Source organism: Lucilia sericata, unplaced genomic scaffold (assembly GCF_015586225.1).
Source record: "Lucilia sericata isolate MDLA Ls3-8-SP2 unplaced genomic scaffold, ASM1558622v1 Contig001795F_arrow, whole genome shotgun sequence".
NCBI lineage: Eukaryota > Metazoa > Arthropoda > Insecta > Diptera > Calliphoridae > Lucilia > Lucilia sericata.
This window is the reverse complement of record NW_023995694.1, coordinates 40,496-55,388: the sequence shown is the minus strand read 5'-3', so window position 1 is coordinate 55,388 and position 14,893 is coordinate 40,496. Positions and strand designations below refer to the sequence as shown.

Here is a 14,893-nt window from a genome sequence, read left to right as displayed (position 1 = left end):
AGTCTACACTTGTTGTTTTGGGGCGGGGGAGAAACCCCACCAAACTACTTATATTTTTATATAGTTTTAATGGGTACTACCAAGTTATATTAGGAGTATTTTTTGCCTCCATCAGTCAAAAACATGTCCTGTCTTCGAGGTAAAACTAAGGGGTTAAAGTAGACAATATAAAACTCGAAGTAATAAATTACACCACGGGATACAAAACTGTCGAAAGCTCAACAAGAAAAATTGGTCTGACCGTCTTTAATAGATAATTATGAACTGTTCTTCAACTCGGACCTGAAGTTCAGCAAGTTGAAACCCAGAAACTAAAGTATACTTTTCTAAAGAAACTCAATTCTGGTCTCAGAACGGAACTCAAGTCTGGTAGGTAGTACTCAAATCTGGTCACAAAATTATTCCATCACATCAGATTTTCGAGATATCGTGTCCTTTTTTTTCTTGGACTAGCACTCAGGGGATGACCATTATTCATGCCGTATTGTGCTAGAATTAGGAAAATAGTTTTTGTAGGGAGGATGGAGGGAGTAGTGTTTGTGTTTAAATCTTTTGACACCGAAAGTGCGGACGGTACAGCTGAAGAATTAATCTTGCCTATAATACGTTGTGCGATCCATAGAACAATCGACCACAAATGGGTGTGTTCTTGATTAATACGTGTATCGAGAATGAGTTTCCTAATATGAGAGGAACACATTCCATTGTAATATCGATACACCCAACGTTACGACGATGCTTTAAACAATCAATAGAATTGGATACCATCAGTATCTTCGCTCTCTCCTGTACACGGTCGTGTAGCTCCAAAATAGACTTGGAACCTCTGGCCCATATATGAAAGTTGCCGATCGGAAATCGATTACAAATGTGTGTGTTCTTGTTGAAAGATAATATCGAAAGAACCACAAATGTATGTGTTCTTTATTAAAGACGTGTGTTTAGACGTTTATCGGGTATAAGTTTCCTAATATCAGAGGAACGTATTCCATTATAATATCGAATAGAACAGTGAAATACACCTCACGTTGGGTTGTTTTAATCAATCAATAGAATTGGATTAAGTATTTTCGCTCACTCCTGTACGCGGTCGAGTAGCTCCAAAATAGACTTTGAACCTCGGGCCCACATATGAAAGTTGTCGGTCGCAAAACGACTACAAATGAGTGTGTTCTTGTTGAAAGACAAGTGTTGCCCTAAAATATACAGATATCGGGAACAAGTTCGCTTATATCAGAGGAACACATTCCACTCTAATATCGTTAGAACATGAGCGGTAGTTATCAGGATTGTTAGCCTCCCCCTTTTTAGGAGTATTACCAACTTTCCAGCATTTTCCGGATATTTTCCGGAGTGGTATAAAATGTTGAAAAGCTTGGCTAATAGACCAGTGCCGGTATACCATCTGGTCCAGGAGACTTGTTTATGTTGAGATCCGATAAAATCCGTTTATCTGCACGCATATTTGGCATAGTTACTAATACCCTTTCTGATCAATATTTTTCCAAGTTGACCTGATCACAACAGGTTAGTTAACAACCCTTTACTGAATCGTATGCGCTTCACTACCGTTATCCGATTATCATGAATACATAGTTCCGCTAGGAGCGGCAAATACTCGGCGTGAAGTTCTCTGTGGATCTTATTATACATATTTATGTAAATTAATTGTCAGTTTTTTTTTCTGACAGATTTATTTGCCAAACAATCTACATTTCATAATCTATGATATTATTATACTGTATTTCAAAGTCAACTAGTATCAATGTGAATCACTTCACTAAGGTTAGCATGCAACTGAGTAAAATTTAGTTTCGTAATTTTTTTCCTTCTACTATTGACTAGAAAATATTCGAGTGGAATTTTCTACTCTATCATAGTATGGTCCACTAATAATGCACTCCTAAGCCGTAAACTGCAACAGTTGCAGCGTTTGTACATTCTGCCAACTGCATCTAGCACTGTATCAGTGTTGGTAGTACAATGCAGCTTTAACGGTTTAGCGGTTGATCAAACACACTTGCACACCACGTACGGTGTGCAACTTCGTATCTAGCCATGTAGTATCTATAATTACGCGTGTTTATCTTGGAGGTTTCTTTTGTATTTGCTTGGTTGGTACCGTACAAATACAGGTTGTTTTCATTGTTTTCAATTTACGTCTTTTTTGTTTTGTTTTTTTTTTTGGGAAATTTTTTTTGTGTTCTGTGGCTTTGTCTTCATTTACGTTGTCATACTCTGAACTTTTATACACATGTTAATTTAAGTGAAGTGAACATTTTAAACTCGTTTCATTAGATTAATATTAATAAATAAATTTTTATTTTACTTATAAGTAAGAGTGTTATTATCTTTTTGTCTATTTGTAGGTGTTTTTTTTATTAAATTTTATTTTTGTTTAAAAAAAGTCCCCCGAAAAATAAAAACAATGAAAACAGATTGTTTGTTTTTGGTTCTGTTAATTAAGAGATGTGAGAAAGAGCATTTGTTTTGAGATTTATACTTTTTTATTTCGCTATAACGACATATTTAAGTAGTTTGTCACTGTAGGTATTTTTAGGCTCGATTATAGTTCAGACCACGTACAAGTCTATAGTTCAGACTGTAGAATGGAATATAGTTCAGACTAAAGACAAGTCTATAATCCAGACTATATTCTACTAGTTCATACTATAGACTAAACTATAGACCGGATTATAGTCCAGATTATAGATCAGACTGTAGTCCTGACTAAAGTCTATACTATAGACTACACTATAGGTCAGATTATAGACCAGACTACTTACATACTAAACTATAGTCTAAACTAAATCCTAAACTATTGGTTATACTATAGACTACACTATAATCTATATAATAGGCTATAAACCGGATAGACTATAATAGTCGCCCCTATATTCAATACTATAATTCAGATTATAGCCCAGACTATAGACTAGACCAGGCAAAGGACCAGCTAAGTACAATACAAACACTGTATTCCAGCTCAGAATAGAGTACAAACAAACACAGTACAGATTATTAACTAAATCATAGACCAGGCAATGGACTTGACCATGGTTAAGAAAATAAAATAGTATATAATCATTTCTATTGACTAGACTATAGTCCAGACTGTAGACTAGACTATGGAATAAACTATAGTCCAGACTATAGAATAAACTATAGTCCAGACTATAGAATAAACAATAGTCCAGGCTATAGACCAAACTAAAGTCCAGAATATAGACCAAACTATAGTCCAGACTATAGACCAAACTATAGTTCAGACTATAGAGTAGACTATGGTCCAGACTATATAGTAGACTATAGTCCAGACTATAGAGTAGATTATAGTCCAGAATATAGAGTAGACTATAGTCCAGACTATAGAGTAGGCTATAGTCCAGAGTATAGAGTATGCTATAGTCCAGAGTATAGAGTAGACTATAGTCCAGACTATAGACTAGACCACAGTTCAGTGTATAGTCTAGAGTCTAGACTATAGACCAAACTGTATGCTGAACTCTAGTCAGTCTGTAGACTAGATTTTAGTCAAGACTACAAACTATAGACTAAACTATAGTCGTGACTATAATCTTGATTATATATACCCCAGACTATAGACCTGACAATAGTCCAGACTACAGACTAGAACATAGTCCAGACTATAGTATGGACTATGTTCTGGAATATAGTTTAGTCTATAGTCTGGACTTTAGTCTATGCCACAGTCTGTGCTGTAGTCTAGTCTACAGTCCTGAATACAGACTATAGACATGACTATAGTTATAGCTATAGGCTATATACATAGACTAAAATTAGATTATAGCCTAAACTATAGTCCAGACTACGGACTATAATAAAGACTTTAGATTAGACTATAGCCCAGACTGTTGACTAAACTATAAACTAGACCATAGTCCAGACTATACTACAATCCAGACTATAGCTTAGACTATAATCAACATTATATGATTGTTTCCCAGACTTTCGTCTATATATATAGTTCCTGACTAGATACTAAACTGTAGTCCTCACTATAGTCTTAACTAGACTAGACTTTAGTTCAGACAATAGAGTTAACTACAATTCAGACTATAGCTCTAGTTTGAACATTTTTACAAACTATAAATTCTCTAACTTTTATTAAGGACTCTTAAATTCGACCTAGAAAAGTCTAACTGACCTTTTGAAGTATTTCTTATATATAAATAAGATAAAACTTGATAAACTTTACATTATTTTTATCTTGTACTTTTAAAATTATTTAAGATAATAAAGTTATATTTACATATGTTATTTATTTTTATTTAAATATTTTGTTAACAAGTAGGAATGTCTCATATATTTAAATAAGATACGAGTGTGCTAGAGATAAGATGTTAATATTCTAAAAACGTGTTATAGAGCAATAGAAATTACTCAAATTGTCGTATTACGTTAATTGGAATATGAAATTAGTTAAATTTTTACGCTTTAAAATAAAATAACAATTTGAAGCTTAGGACTTTGCCCTATAAAAATAATGCTTATAATGATTTTCCAAATAAAATTTTTTTAAGAATTTTAAGGTTCAGGAACCAGAAATTTTATTGTCGAAATTCTGAGATTCAATATTTTTTGAGTGTGCGACGTTCGAGGTAAAGGTTTAGTTAAGAACAATTTTAATTTATGACTTATTACAAAAAAATTTTATAAAAATTAAAAAAAATATATATATTAAGTTGAAAGAACTTTCTATAGATTAAAACCAAACAATCTTACTTGACTACCAGTTTTAAAAGTTAAACAATAAACATAAATATATCCTTGATTACAATTTTTATTGTTACATTTTATTTAAATCCAAAAAATATGTATATTAAGCAGTACGAGTAATTAAAGCTAAATTTCAAGTTGAAAGAACTTTCTATAAATTTTAATGAAAATAATCTGGCTTGACTACCAGTCTACCCAGTTTATCATGAATGGGTTTTTTGTTCCAATGTTGCTTGGATCTTAATAATTCTTGAAACAATTAAAAAAAATCAAAACAAATACATCACATACATTTTACATTGCATCAGTTTTTGAACATGCATGATGTAACATCAATTTAACATTGCAACGGACGCGACGCATTTACCGCAAACTTGTACGAGAGTCGCAAACGCTTGAATTTAAAAGTTCAATGTACAATTATGGCTTAAATTCTGTTTTTGGCTAAAAAAATTGTACGTACACACACTACAACTCGGCTAGAGTAATAACAACCTATGAGTTGTAATAAATTTATGTATGATGCAACTAGAAGTCTAATAAAAAAAATAGCAAAAAGACCAGACATTTAAAAGAATTTAAATTCTGCAGTTACAGTCATACTTAAATATTAAAAATACTGAACATTTAACATAAACTTTTAAATAAAAATATAATTTTACTAATTTAAACCTCTGTTTTTTCGCAATGTTTTTAAAACATGTTTGGATTCCAAAAATTGCTAATTGTTATTTATGTTATGACAAAAATGATTTTATGGTCGAAAACAAATTGGAATAGTTTTGAATTAAACATTGTACAAGCGTCTATAATTACTCTTCAATCCTCTAGTTATAGAAATTTGTCAATCGTTTATTCTATAATCTAATTTATATGCTATAGTCTAGTGTATATTCTAGTCTATAGACTATTCTAGTCTATACTCCTGTCTACAGTGTAGGCTATAGTCTAGTCTATAGTCGTCTGGTCTATAGTCGTCTAGTCTATAGTCGTCTAGTCTATAGTCGTCTAGTCTATAGTCGTCTAGTCTATAGTCGTCCAGTCTATAGTCGTCTAGTCTATAGTATACTATATAGTCTAGTATATAGTCTAGTTCATAGTGTAGTCTATAGTCGTCTAGTCTATAGCCTAATAGTGTCGTCTATAGTCTATGTAGTCTATAGTTTAGTTTATAGTCTAGTCTATAGTCGTCTGGTCTATAGTCTAGTCTACAGTCTTGTCTATAGTCTAGTCTATAGTCTACAGTCTTGTCTATAGCCTTGTCTAGTCTATAGTCTAGTCTACAGTCTAGTCTAGTCTATAGTCTAGTCTATAGTCTAGTCTACAGTCTAGTCTAGTCTATAGTCTAGTCTATAGTGTAGTCTAGTCTATAGTCTAGTCTATAGTGTAGTCTATAGTCTAGTATATAGTCTAGTCTATAGTGTAGTCTATAGTCTAGTCTGTAGTGTAGTCTATAGTCTAGTATAGTCTAGTTCATAGTGTAGTCTATAGCCTAGTCTGGTCTATAGCCTAATAGTCTCGTCTATAGTCTATGTAGTCTATAGTTTAGTTTATAGTCTAGTCTATAGTCTAGTCTATAGTCTAGTCTATAGTCTAGTCTATAGTCTAGTCTATAGTCTAGTCTATAGTCTAGTCTATAGTCTAGTCTATAGTCTAGTCTATAGTCTAGTCTATAGTCTAGTCTATAGTCTAGTCTATAGTTTAGTCTATAGTCTAGTCTATAGTCTAGTCTATAGTCTAGTCTATAGTCTAGTCTATAGTCTAGTCTATAGTCTAGTCTATAGTCTAGTCTATAGTCTAGTCTATAGTCTAGTCTATAGTCTAGTCTATAGTCTAGTCTATAGTCTAGTCTATAGTCTAGTCTATAGTCTAGTCTATAGTCTAGTCTATAGTCTAGTCTATAGTCTAGTCTATAGTCTAGTCTACAGTCTAGTCTATAGTGTAGTATACAGTCTAGTCTTTAGTCTAGTCTATAGTCAAGTCTATAGTCTAGTCTATTGTCTAGTCTATAGTCTAGTCTTTAGTCTAGTCTATAGTCTATTCTAGTCTATTGTCGAGTCTATAGTCTAGTCTATAGTTCAGTATATAGTCTACTCTATAGTGTAGTAGTCTATAGTCTAGTCTATAGTCTAGTCTATAGTCTAGTCTAGTCTATAGTCTAGTCCATAGTCTAGTCTATAGTCTAGTCTATAGTCTAGTCTATAGTCTAGTCTATAGTCTAGTTCAGAGTCTAGTCTATAGTATACTATATTGTCAAGTGTATAGTCTAGTTCATAGGGTAGTCTATAGCCTTGTCTGGTCTATAGCCTAATAGTCTTGTCTATAGTCTATGCAGTCTATTGTTTAGTTTATAGTCTAGTCTATAGTCTAGTCTATAGTCTAGTCTATAGTTTAGTCTATAGTCTAGTCTATAGTCTAGTCTATAGTCTAGTCTAGTCTATAGTCTAGTCTATAGTCTAGTCTATAGTCTAGTCTATAGTCTAGTCTATAGTCTAGTCTATAGTCTAGTCTATAGTCTAGTCTATAGTCTAGTCTATAGTCTAGTCTACAGCCTAGTCTATAGTGTAGTATACAGTCTAGTCTAGAGTCTAGTCTATGGTCTAGTCTATAGTCTAGTCTTTAGTCTAGTCTATTGTCTAGTCTATAGTCTAGTCTTTAGTCTAGTCTATAGTCTAGTCTATTGTCGAGTCTATAGTCTAGTCTATTGTCTAGTCTATAGTCTAGTCTATAGTTCAGTATATATCCTAGTATATAGTCTACTCTATAGTGTAGTAGTCTATAGTCTAGTCTATAGTCTAGTTTAGTCTCAATGCTGTAGAGAAGACTACAAGAATATAGTCAAGAGTATATATAGACTTGTCTGTAGTCATGGCTATAGTCAAGACTATAGTCTGCTTTATAGTCGTAGAAACAGTTCTGTCTATAAATAGTCAAGCCCATAATCTAAGCTATAGTCAAAAAAATTTCCAGTTCTATGGTCGACGTAATGCTGTAAAAAACAGATTCTTGTTCTACTTGGATCCACATTTCAGAAAAAATTATATCACATCCCAGGTATTTATTTTTGTCGCATAATGTAGTCATTGAAGGCTTAAATAAAACTCTAAAAAACTATGCAAATTTATGATGCTATTTATGTTAAGCGTGTGTTATAAAATTCTAGGAATAGATAAGTCTATTAAGTAAATATTTTATTTAATAATATTTAGAAATACTTATCAATTTATATTTAAAATAAAAACGAAACCAAAAACATCTATATTTGGAGCTACAGTTGTGGACAAAATAATATGTACATCAAAACAAAAAGTGGTTTCAAAATCAAAAGTTTTGAATTGGATTAAAATGAATTTTGTGTTTATTTTTGCCAGAGGAAACGGTGTTTTTTACATCTACGTAATTTGTAAACACGCGTCTTAATTATAATCTTAACTTTGGTTTTTAAAAGTTTTTTATTTAATAACATTTCGTACAATAAATAAGTCTAATATAGATCGGTATTAAATGACTATAATGTGATCACTATACATATCAGTCTTGCCAAGGATTGTGTTAATTGAATATATTGTGTTGAACTTTTATCGCTATCTGAAGAATGTAAATGAAAATCTGATTGGATCGGAAACCATGGAATGACGAAAATGTTCAATTTATTATTCTGTTTAATGAAAGTTGTATTATTGTATTACAAGTATTTTACTACAGATTTTTGAACTAATAAGAACTTGACATTGACGCAGACCACTCACTCAACATAACAATTAATAAGTTTAATTCTGAAATAAAATTATTCTTATCAACATAAGTTCTACGCTCGCTTATAAATTCATACCAATACAATGATCACAAAATCTAATAATGAAGATTAAATGATCATCTACAATTTGAGGGATAATCTGAAAGCTTAACTAAGAACAAAAAGAAATTAAATTTCTAAAAATCAGTTTGAAAAACTTACTTGATCAGAGAAGACATTGGAGAATGAATCGCTTACAATGGCTTTTAGGCCTCGTTTTAGTGGCTTTTATCTGCATGGTGGGCGTGCAGGCCGATAGTGACAGTGATAGTGGCAGTGATAGTAATAGTAATGAAAGTGGTAGTAAAAAACATCATAAGAAATATAATTATCCACCACCACCACCGCCTGCCGCCCATCCACATCCATATGGTCATCCTAATTATTATAATCATCCAGTTTATATGCCACAAGGACCACCAACACCCTATGGCGGTTATTATCCTCCTCCTCCCTATTATTATGGCTATCCACCTCAACAACCCCCACCACCACCACCTCCAGCAAACTATGGTCCTTATGGCGGCTATTACAATCAACCTCCTCTACCAGTACAACAACCTGGACCACCACCTCCACAATTTCAAGGCGAACCAACACAAGCACCTCAAGGATTTCCCGGCATACCCGGTGGTACCAGCACTATTAATCATTCGTTAAAAGTAAATAAGGAATATAAGGAAGATGGTCATCATTATAAGCCTGATGGTACACTAAGCAATTAAAATTGTATGTATAATTAATGGATGTCAATAAAGAATAGGTATTAATAAAAACAAAAGTGTTTTTTTTTTATAATTTTTATAAATAAGATTAGAAAAATAACATAATACTACGTAATAGTGCAACCGAAACTGGATTTTTCTGGTAAAAATTTTATGCGAAAAGAAAAGTGTGTTAATATTTGTATAATAATCATTCCCCCATTTCCCTATATAGAGTGCAAAAAGTGAAACGTCAAATTATTGGCTGGAACCTTGATATTAGTCACTACTGCTGGATTCAATCCTTTAGAACACTGTTGGAATTTTATAATACTTTCAGCAACACGTTTCGAAAATGTTCTATAAAAAGAGAAGTTTTTCGAATATTTTCCTTAAAAAGAGAAATTTCGAATATTTTCCATAAAACATAGACAATTTTCGAATGTCTTCTATAAAAAAAATTAAATCCCTTTTTAACACAACAATAAAAATAAACTCGTTGCATTAATAATTTTATTAAATATCAATATGATTTTCATTTTATTTAAATTTGATTTCATTTTAAATATTGTAAACTTCTTAAATTATTTATATTCTTTTTTCATTAATTCTTAATTTTTTTTTTAATTTATTCATTATTAAATTATTAATGTAAAAATAGCAAACAAAATTATTTTAGCTAAATTAGCATAAAAACAAGGAACAAAAATGAAAAAATACAACACAAGCCTTTCTGCACTTTTTTTCCATATACGAGGGCAGTTTACTCATCATTTTCTTTTTATAACTTTATATAGCAATCAAAAAAAGAAAATACAAAATAATAAAAACATTGCTAAATATATAAATTTCCTTTTTCTTTATTTTTTATTTTTATTTAGTGATAAAAATTAAATAATATTTTTTTTACAATTACATAAAATGAAACATAAAATTAAAGAAAAAACAATTACACAAAGAAAAAAAAACAATTACTGCAAGAAATGTTTTCAAAAATTAAAAAAAAAATACTAATTTTTAAAGCAAAATTTTAGTTTTTCAAAGTTAAACTTTAAACAAAAAAAAATTAATAAAAAGAAAAACAATAAAATATTATAACTAATAAATACATACACAAATACATCATACAGTTTACGGCTATATACTAAATACATAGTGTTTTTATTTAATAAATTGTTTTTTTTATATATATATTAAATTTAATAAAATATAAAATATTTATATACAAAAAAATTATTATTTATTTATTTTATTTTGTTTAGAATTTCTAAAACAAAAATAGTAGTATAAAATTTATTCGAAAAAAAAAGAAAAACAATTCAAAATGCTGTCAAAAGAAAGTGCTAAATAGATGTTAAACAAATTCGTAATAATTTTTTATAGAAACAAAAATTCTATAAAATTTTCTAAGAAAATTTCGAAAACTTTTTAAAAAAAGAGAAAAATTTTGGAAAATTCTCAATAAAAAGAAAAAAATTCCAAATTCTCTATAAAAAAAGAAATTTTTGGAAAAATGAAAACTTACTATAAAAATATAGCAAAAATTCCCATATTAGGGACAACTATATAGTCGACTATATTATACACTATAGTGTCGACTATAGAGTCAACTATAGTATCGACTATAGAGTCAACCATAGTGTCGACTATAGAGTCAACTATAGTGTCGACTATAGAGTCGACTATAGAGTCAACTATAGTGTCGACTATAGAGTCGTCTATAGAGTCGACTATAGTATCGTCTATAGAGTCGACTATAGTGTCGACTATAGAGTCAACTATAGTATCGACTATAGAGTCAACCATAGTGTCGACTATAGAGTCAACTATAGTGTCGACTATAGAGTCGACTATAGAGTCAACTATAGTGTCGACTATAGAGTCGTCTATAGAGTCGACTATAGTATCGTCTATAGAGTCGACTATAGTGTCGACTATAGAGTCGACTATAGTGTCGACTATAGAGTCGACTATAGTGTCGACTATAGAGTCGACTATAGTGTCGACTATAGAATCGACTATAGTGTCGACTATAGTGTCGACTATAGAGTCGACTATAGAATCGACTATAGAATCGACTATAGTGTCGACTATAGTGTCGACTATAGAGTCGACTATAGTGTCGACTATAGAGTCGACTATAGTGTCGACTATAGAGTCGACTATAGTGTCGACTATAGAGTCGACTATAGTGTCGACTGTAGGGTCGACTATAGTGTCGACTGTAGGGTCGACTATAGTGTCGAATATAGAGTCGACTATAGTGTCGACTATAGAGTCGACTATAGTGTCGAATATAGAGTCGACTATAGTGTCGACTATAGAGTCGACTATAGTGTCGACTATAGAGTCGACTATAGTGTCGACTATAGTGTCGACTATAGAGTCGACTATAGTGTCGACTATAGAGTCGACTATAGTGTCGAATATAGAGTCGACTATAGTGTCGACTATAGAGTCGACTATAGTGTCGAATATAGAGTCGACTATAGTGTCGACTATAGAGTCGACTACAGCGTCAACTATAGAGTCGACTATAGTGTCGAATATAGAGTCTATAGTGTCGACTATAGAGTCAACTATAGCGTCGACTATAGAGTCGACTATAGTGTCGACTATAGAGTCGACTATAGTGTCGACTATAGAGTCGACTATAGTGTCGACTATAGAGTCGACTATAGTGTCGACTATAGAGTCGACTATAGTGTCGACTATAGAGTCGACTATAGTGTCGACTATAGAGTCGACTACAGCGTCAACTATAGAGTCGACTATAGTGCCAACTATAAAGTCAACTATAGACTCGACTATAATGTCGACTATAGACTCCACTATAGTGTCGACTATAGACTCGACTATAGTGTCGACTATAGTTTCGACTATAGAGTCGACTAATGTCGAATATAGAGTCAACTATAGTCAACAATAGAGTCGACTATAGTGTCGACTATAAAATCGACCATAGAGTAAACTATAGTCTATTATAGAGTAAACTATAGAGTAGACTGTAGAGCCGACTATAGAGTAGACTAAAGAGCAGATTTTAGAGCAGACAATAGAGTTGACTATAAAGTTGACTATAGAGTTGACTATAATGTCGACTATAGAGTCGACTATAGAGTCGACTATAGAGTCGACTATAGAGTTGACTATAAAGTCGACTATAGAGCCAACTATAGAGTCGACTATAAAGTCGACTATAGAATCGACTATAGAATCGACTATAGAATCGACTATAGAATCGACTATAGAGTCGACTATAGAGTCGACTATAGAGTCGACTATAGATTTTTCTATAAAAAGTTTTTCTTTTTATATTAAAAAATCTCTTTTAATAAAGAATTTTTTAAAAAATTATCTTTTTCTTATCTTTTTTCGAAAAATGTCTCTTTTTATAGACTTTAAAAAAAAAATCTCTTTATAGAAAATTTTCAAAAAATTTCTCTTTTTATAGAAAGTTTTCGAAAACTTTCTCATTTTATAAAGAATTTTTAAAAAGTTTCACTTTTTATAGAGAATTTTCAAACAAATTTCTCTTTTTATAAAGAATTTTCGAAAAATTTCTCTTTTTATAAAAAAAATTTTCGAAAGATTTCTCTTTTTATAGAAAAAATTTTCGAAAAATTTCTCTTTTTATAGAGAATTTTCAAAAAATTTCTCGTTTTGAAGAGAATTTAAAAAATATCTCTTTTTATAGAAAAATTTTGAAAATTTTCTCTTTTTTAAGAAAAATTTCTCCTTTTACAGAAAATTTTCAAAAAATTTCTCTTTTTACAAAAAATGTCCGAAAAATATCTCTTTTTACAGAAAATTTTCGAAAAATTCCTCTCTTTTTTAAAATTGTTTCTTTATAGAGAATTTTGGAAAAATCTTTTTATAGAAAATTTTCTCTTTTTATAAAGAGTTTTCGAAAACTTTAATTTTTTATCTTGATTTTTTGTCCAACCATATTTAGCACTTCAAAGTTTAGCTATTTTAAATTTAAACTTCTTTTTATGTGTTTTATATATGTATATATAATTAAATAGATTTTACAAACATTTTTTTTTTAACATGAAATAAATACAAAATAAATTTATTACTTTTTATTTAATTAATATTTAAAGAACTTTATAAGTAGAGGGCAAAAAATAGGACAGAGAAAACTCAAATAATAATACCAGCAATTTGTCTAGGCTTGAGTATTATTACATTTGTAATGTTACATTTTGTTTATATTTTATATTGTTAATAATTTCTAAACTTTCATATGATTTATGTATTTATACCAAACACCATAATTCTTCTATTAAATTTATTGTTGTTAAGTTTTTGTTTTTTTTTAATATTTATTACTTCAAACGTTTTAAAATGCAGAAAAATAATTTTTAATGCATTTTCATTATTGCGGGGGCGCCATTATGTGTTTTCTATAAAGTATAAAAGAAAAACAAAAATAGGAATTGTATTGTTTATTTAACGTTTAGTGTCAAAAGGGTTTTTGTTATATAAATTGGATTCTTTTTGAACAATTATTATAATTGTTCTGTTTTTGCTTTTACTCTCCGAGTATTTAAGAGAAGTTTTAGTGTTTTAATCAAATTGCCAGCGCTTACGTTGTTGGTCCTTCTACTGTTGCTGCTGTTAAAACCCTTAACTAGTGCGTTTCTAAAAATTTTCCTTTTTATACTTTTTTGTGTTTTATTTAAATGTTTTTGCGAGTTTTAAAGCAAATCTTTATGTTTGTTTGTAATACATGTAATGTAAGAACGTTTAAATATTTTGTTTGTTTTTTGTTTTATAGTTTTCAAATATCAAAATGTTTTAATTTTATTTGTTAAATTTTCTTTTATTTTTATAACTACAAAGATTACATGTGTTTTATGTTTTCTTTTCTATATAGGAGACTTGGGTTTTTATTCATTTTTTTCTCTTGTCTAGAAATATTTTTAAAGAGAAAAGCATTTAGTGTAAAATAAAAAAACATAATAAACGATGTGTTTAAGGTTAAATGTTGGTCAATTCTTTTAAGTTTTCTGGTAACAATTAAAAGAAAAGTGTGACATTTCTGATATAAATAGAAATATTTTCAAAAAATTTAAGAATCAGAGAATTTAAAAATTGTTTAAAAGTAAAATTTTTCAAAAAATTTCTAAGAAAAGACAAATTTTCCACAAAAAAAAACTTTTTCTACAAATTTCCTTAAAAAATCCAATTTTTTGGAATATTTTCTAAAGAAAAGAAAAATATTCCGAATGTTTTCAATAAAAAAGACAACTGTTCAGAGTATTTTCTATAAAAAAGAAAAATGTTTAGGCAAATTTTCTTTAAAAAGAATACATTTTCGGAAAAATTTCTTTAATAGAGAGAAATTTCTATTTTCCGAAAATTTTCTATACAATTTTCGACAATTTTCTATAAAAAGAAGAGAAATTTTTTATAAAAGAATATAAATTTTCTATATAGGAATATAAATTTTCTATAAAAGAATACAAATTTTCCGAAAATTTTCTATAAAAAATAGAGAAGTTTTCCGAAATTTTTCTATAAAAAGAAAAGAAGTTTTCCGAAATATTTCTATAAAAAGAAAAGAATTTTTCCGAAAATATTCTTTAAAAAGAAAAGAAGTTTTCCGAAAATTTTCTTTAAAAAGAATAGACATTTTCCAAAAATT

The 14,893-nt window shown here is 29.9% G+C and overlaps 1 protein-coding gene and 1 long non-coding RNA gene across 2 annotated transcripts in view; both read left to right on the top strand.

Moving 5' to 3' along the window:
- Nucleotides 1-14,893, top strand: part of LOC119612682 — a 35,686-nt gene that overhangs the window by 18,707 nt on the left and 2,086 nt on the right. The gene's annotated exons all lie outside the window — the stretch shown is intronic.
- On the top strand, nt 8,658-9,312 carry LOC119612680 (leucine-rich repeat extensin-like protein 3). Its single transcript, XM_037968529.1, has one exon. It carries the CDS (start codon nt 8,722-8,724, stop codon nt 9,259-9,261), a length of 540 nt encoding a protein of 179 aa, XP_037824457.1. The 5' UTR covers nt 8,658-8,721; the 3' UTR covers nt 9,262-9,312.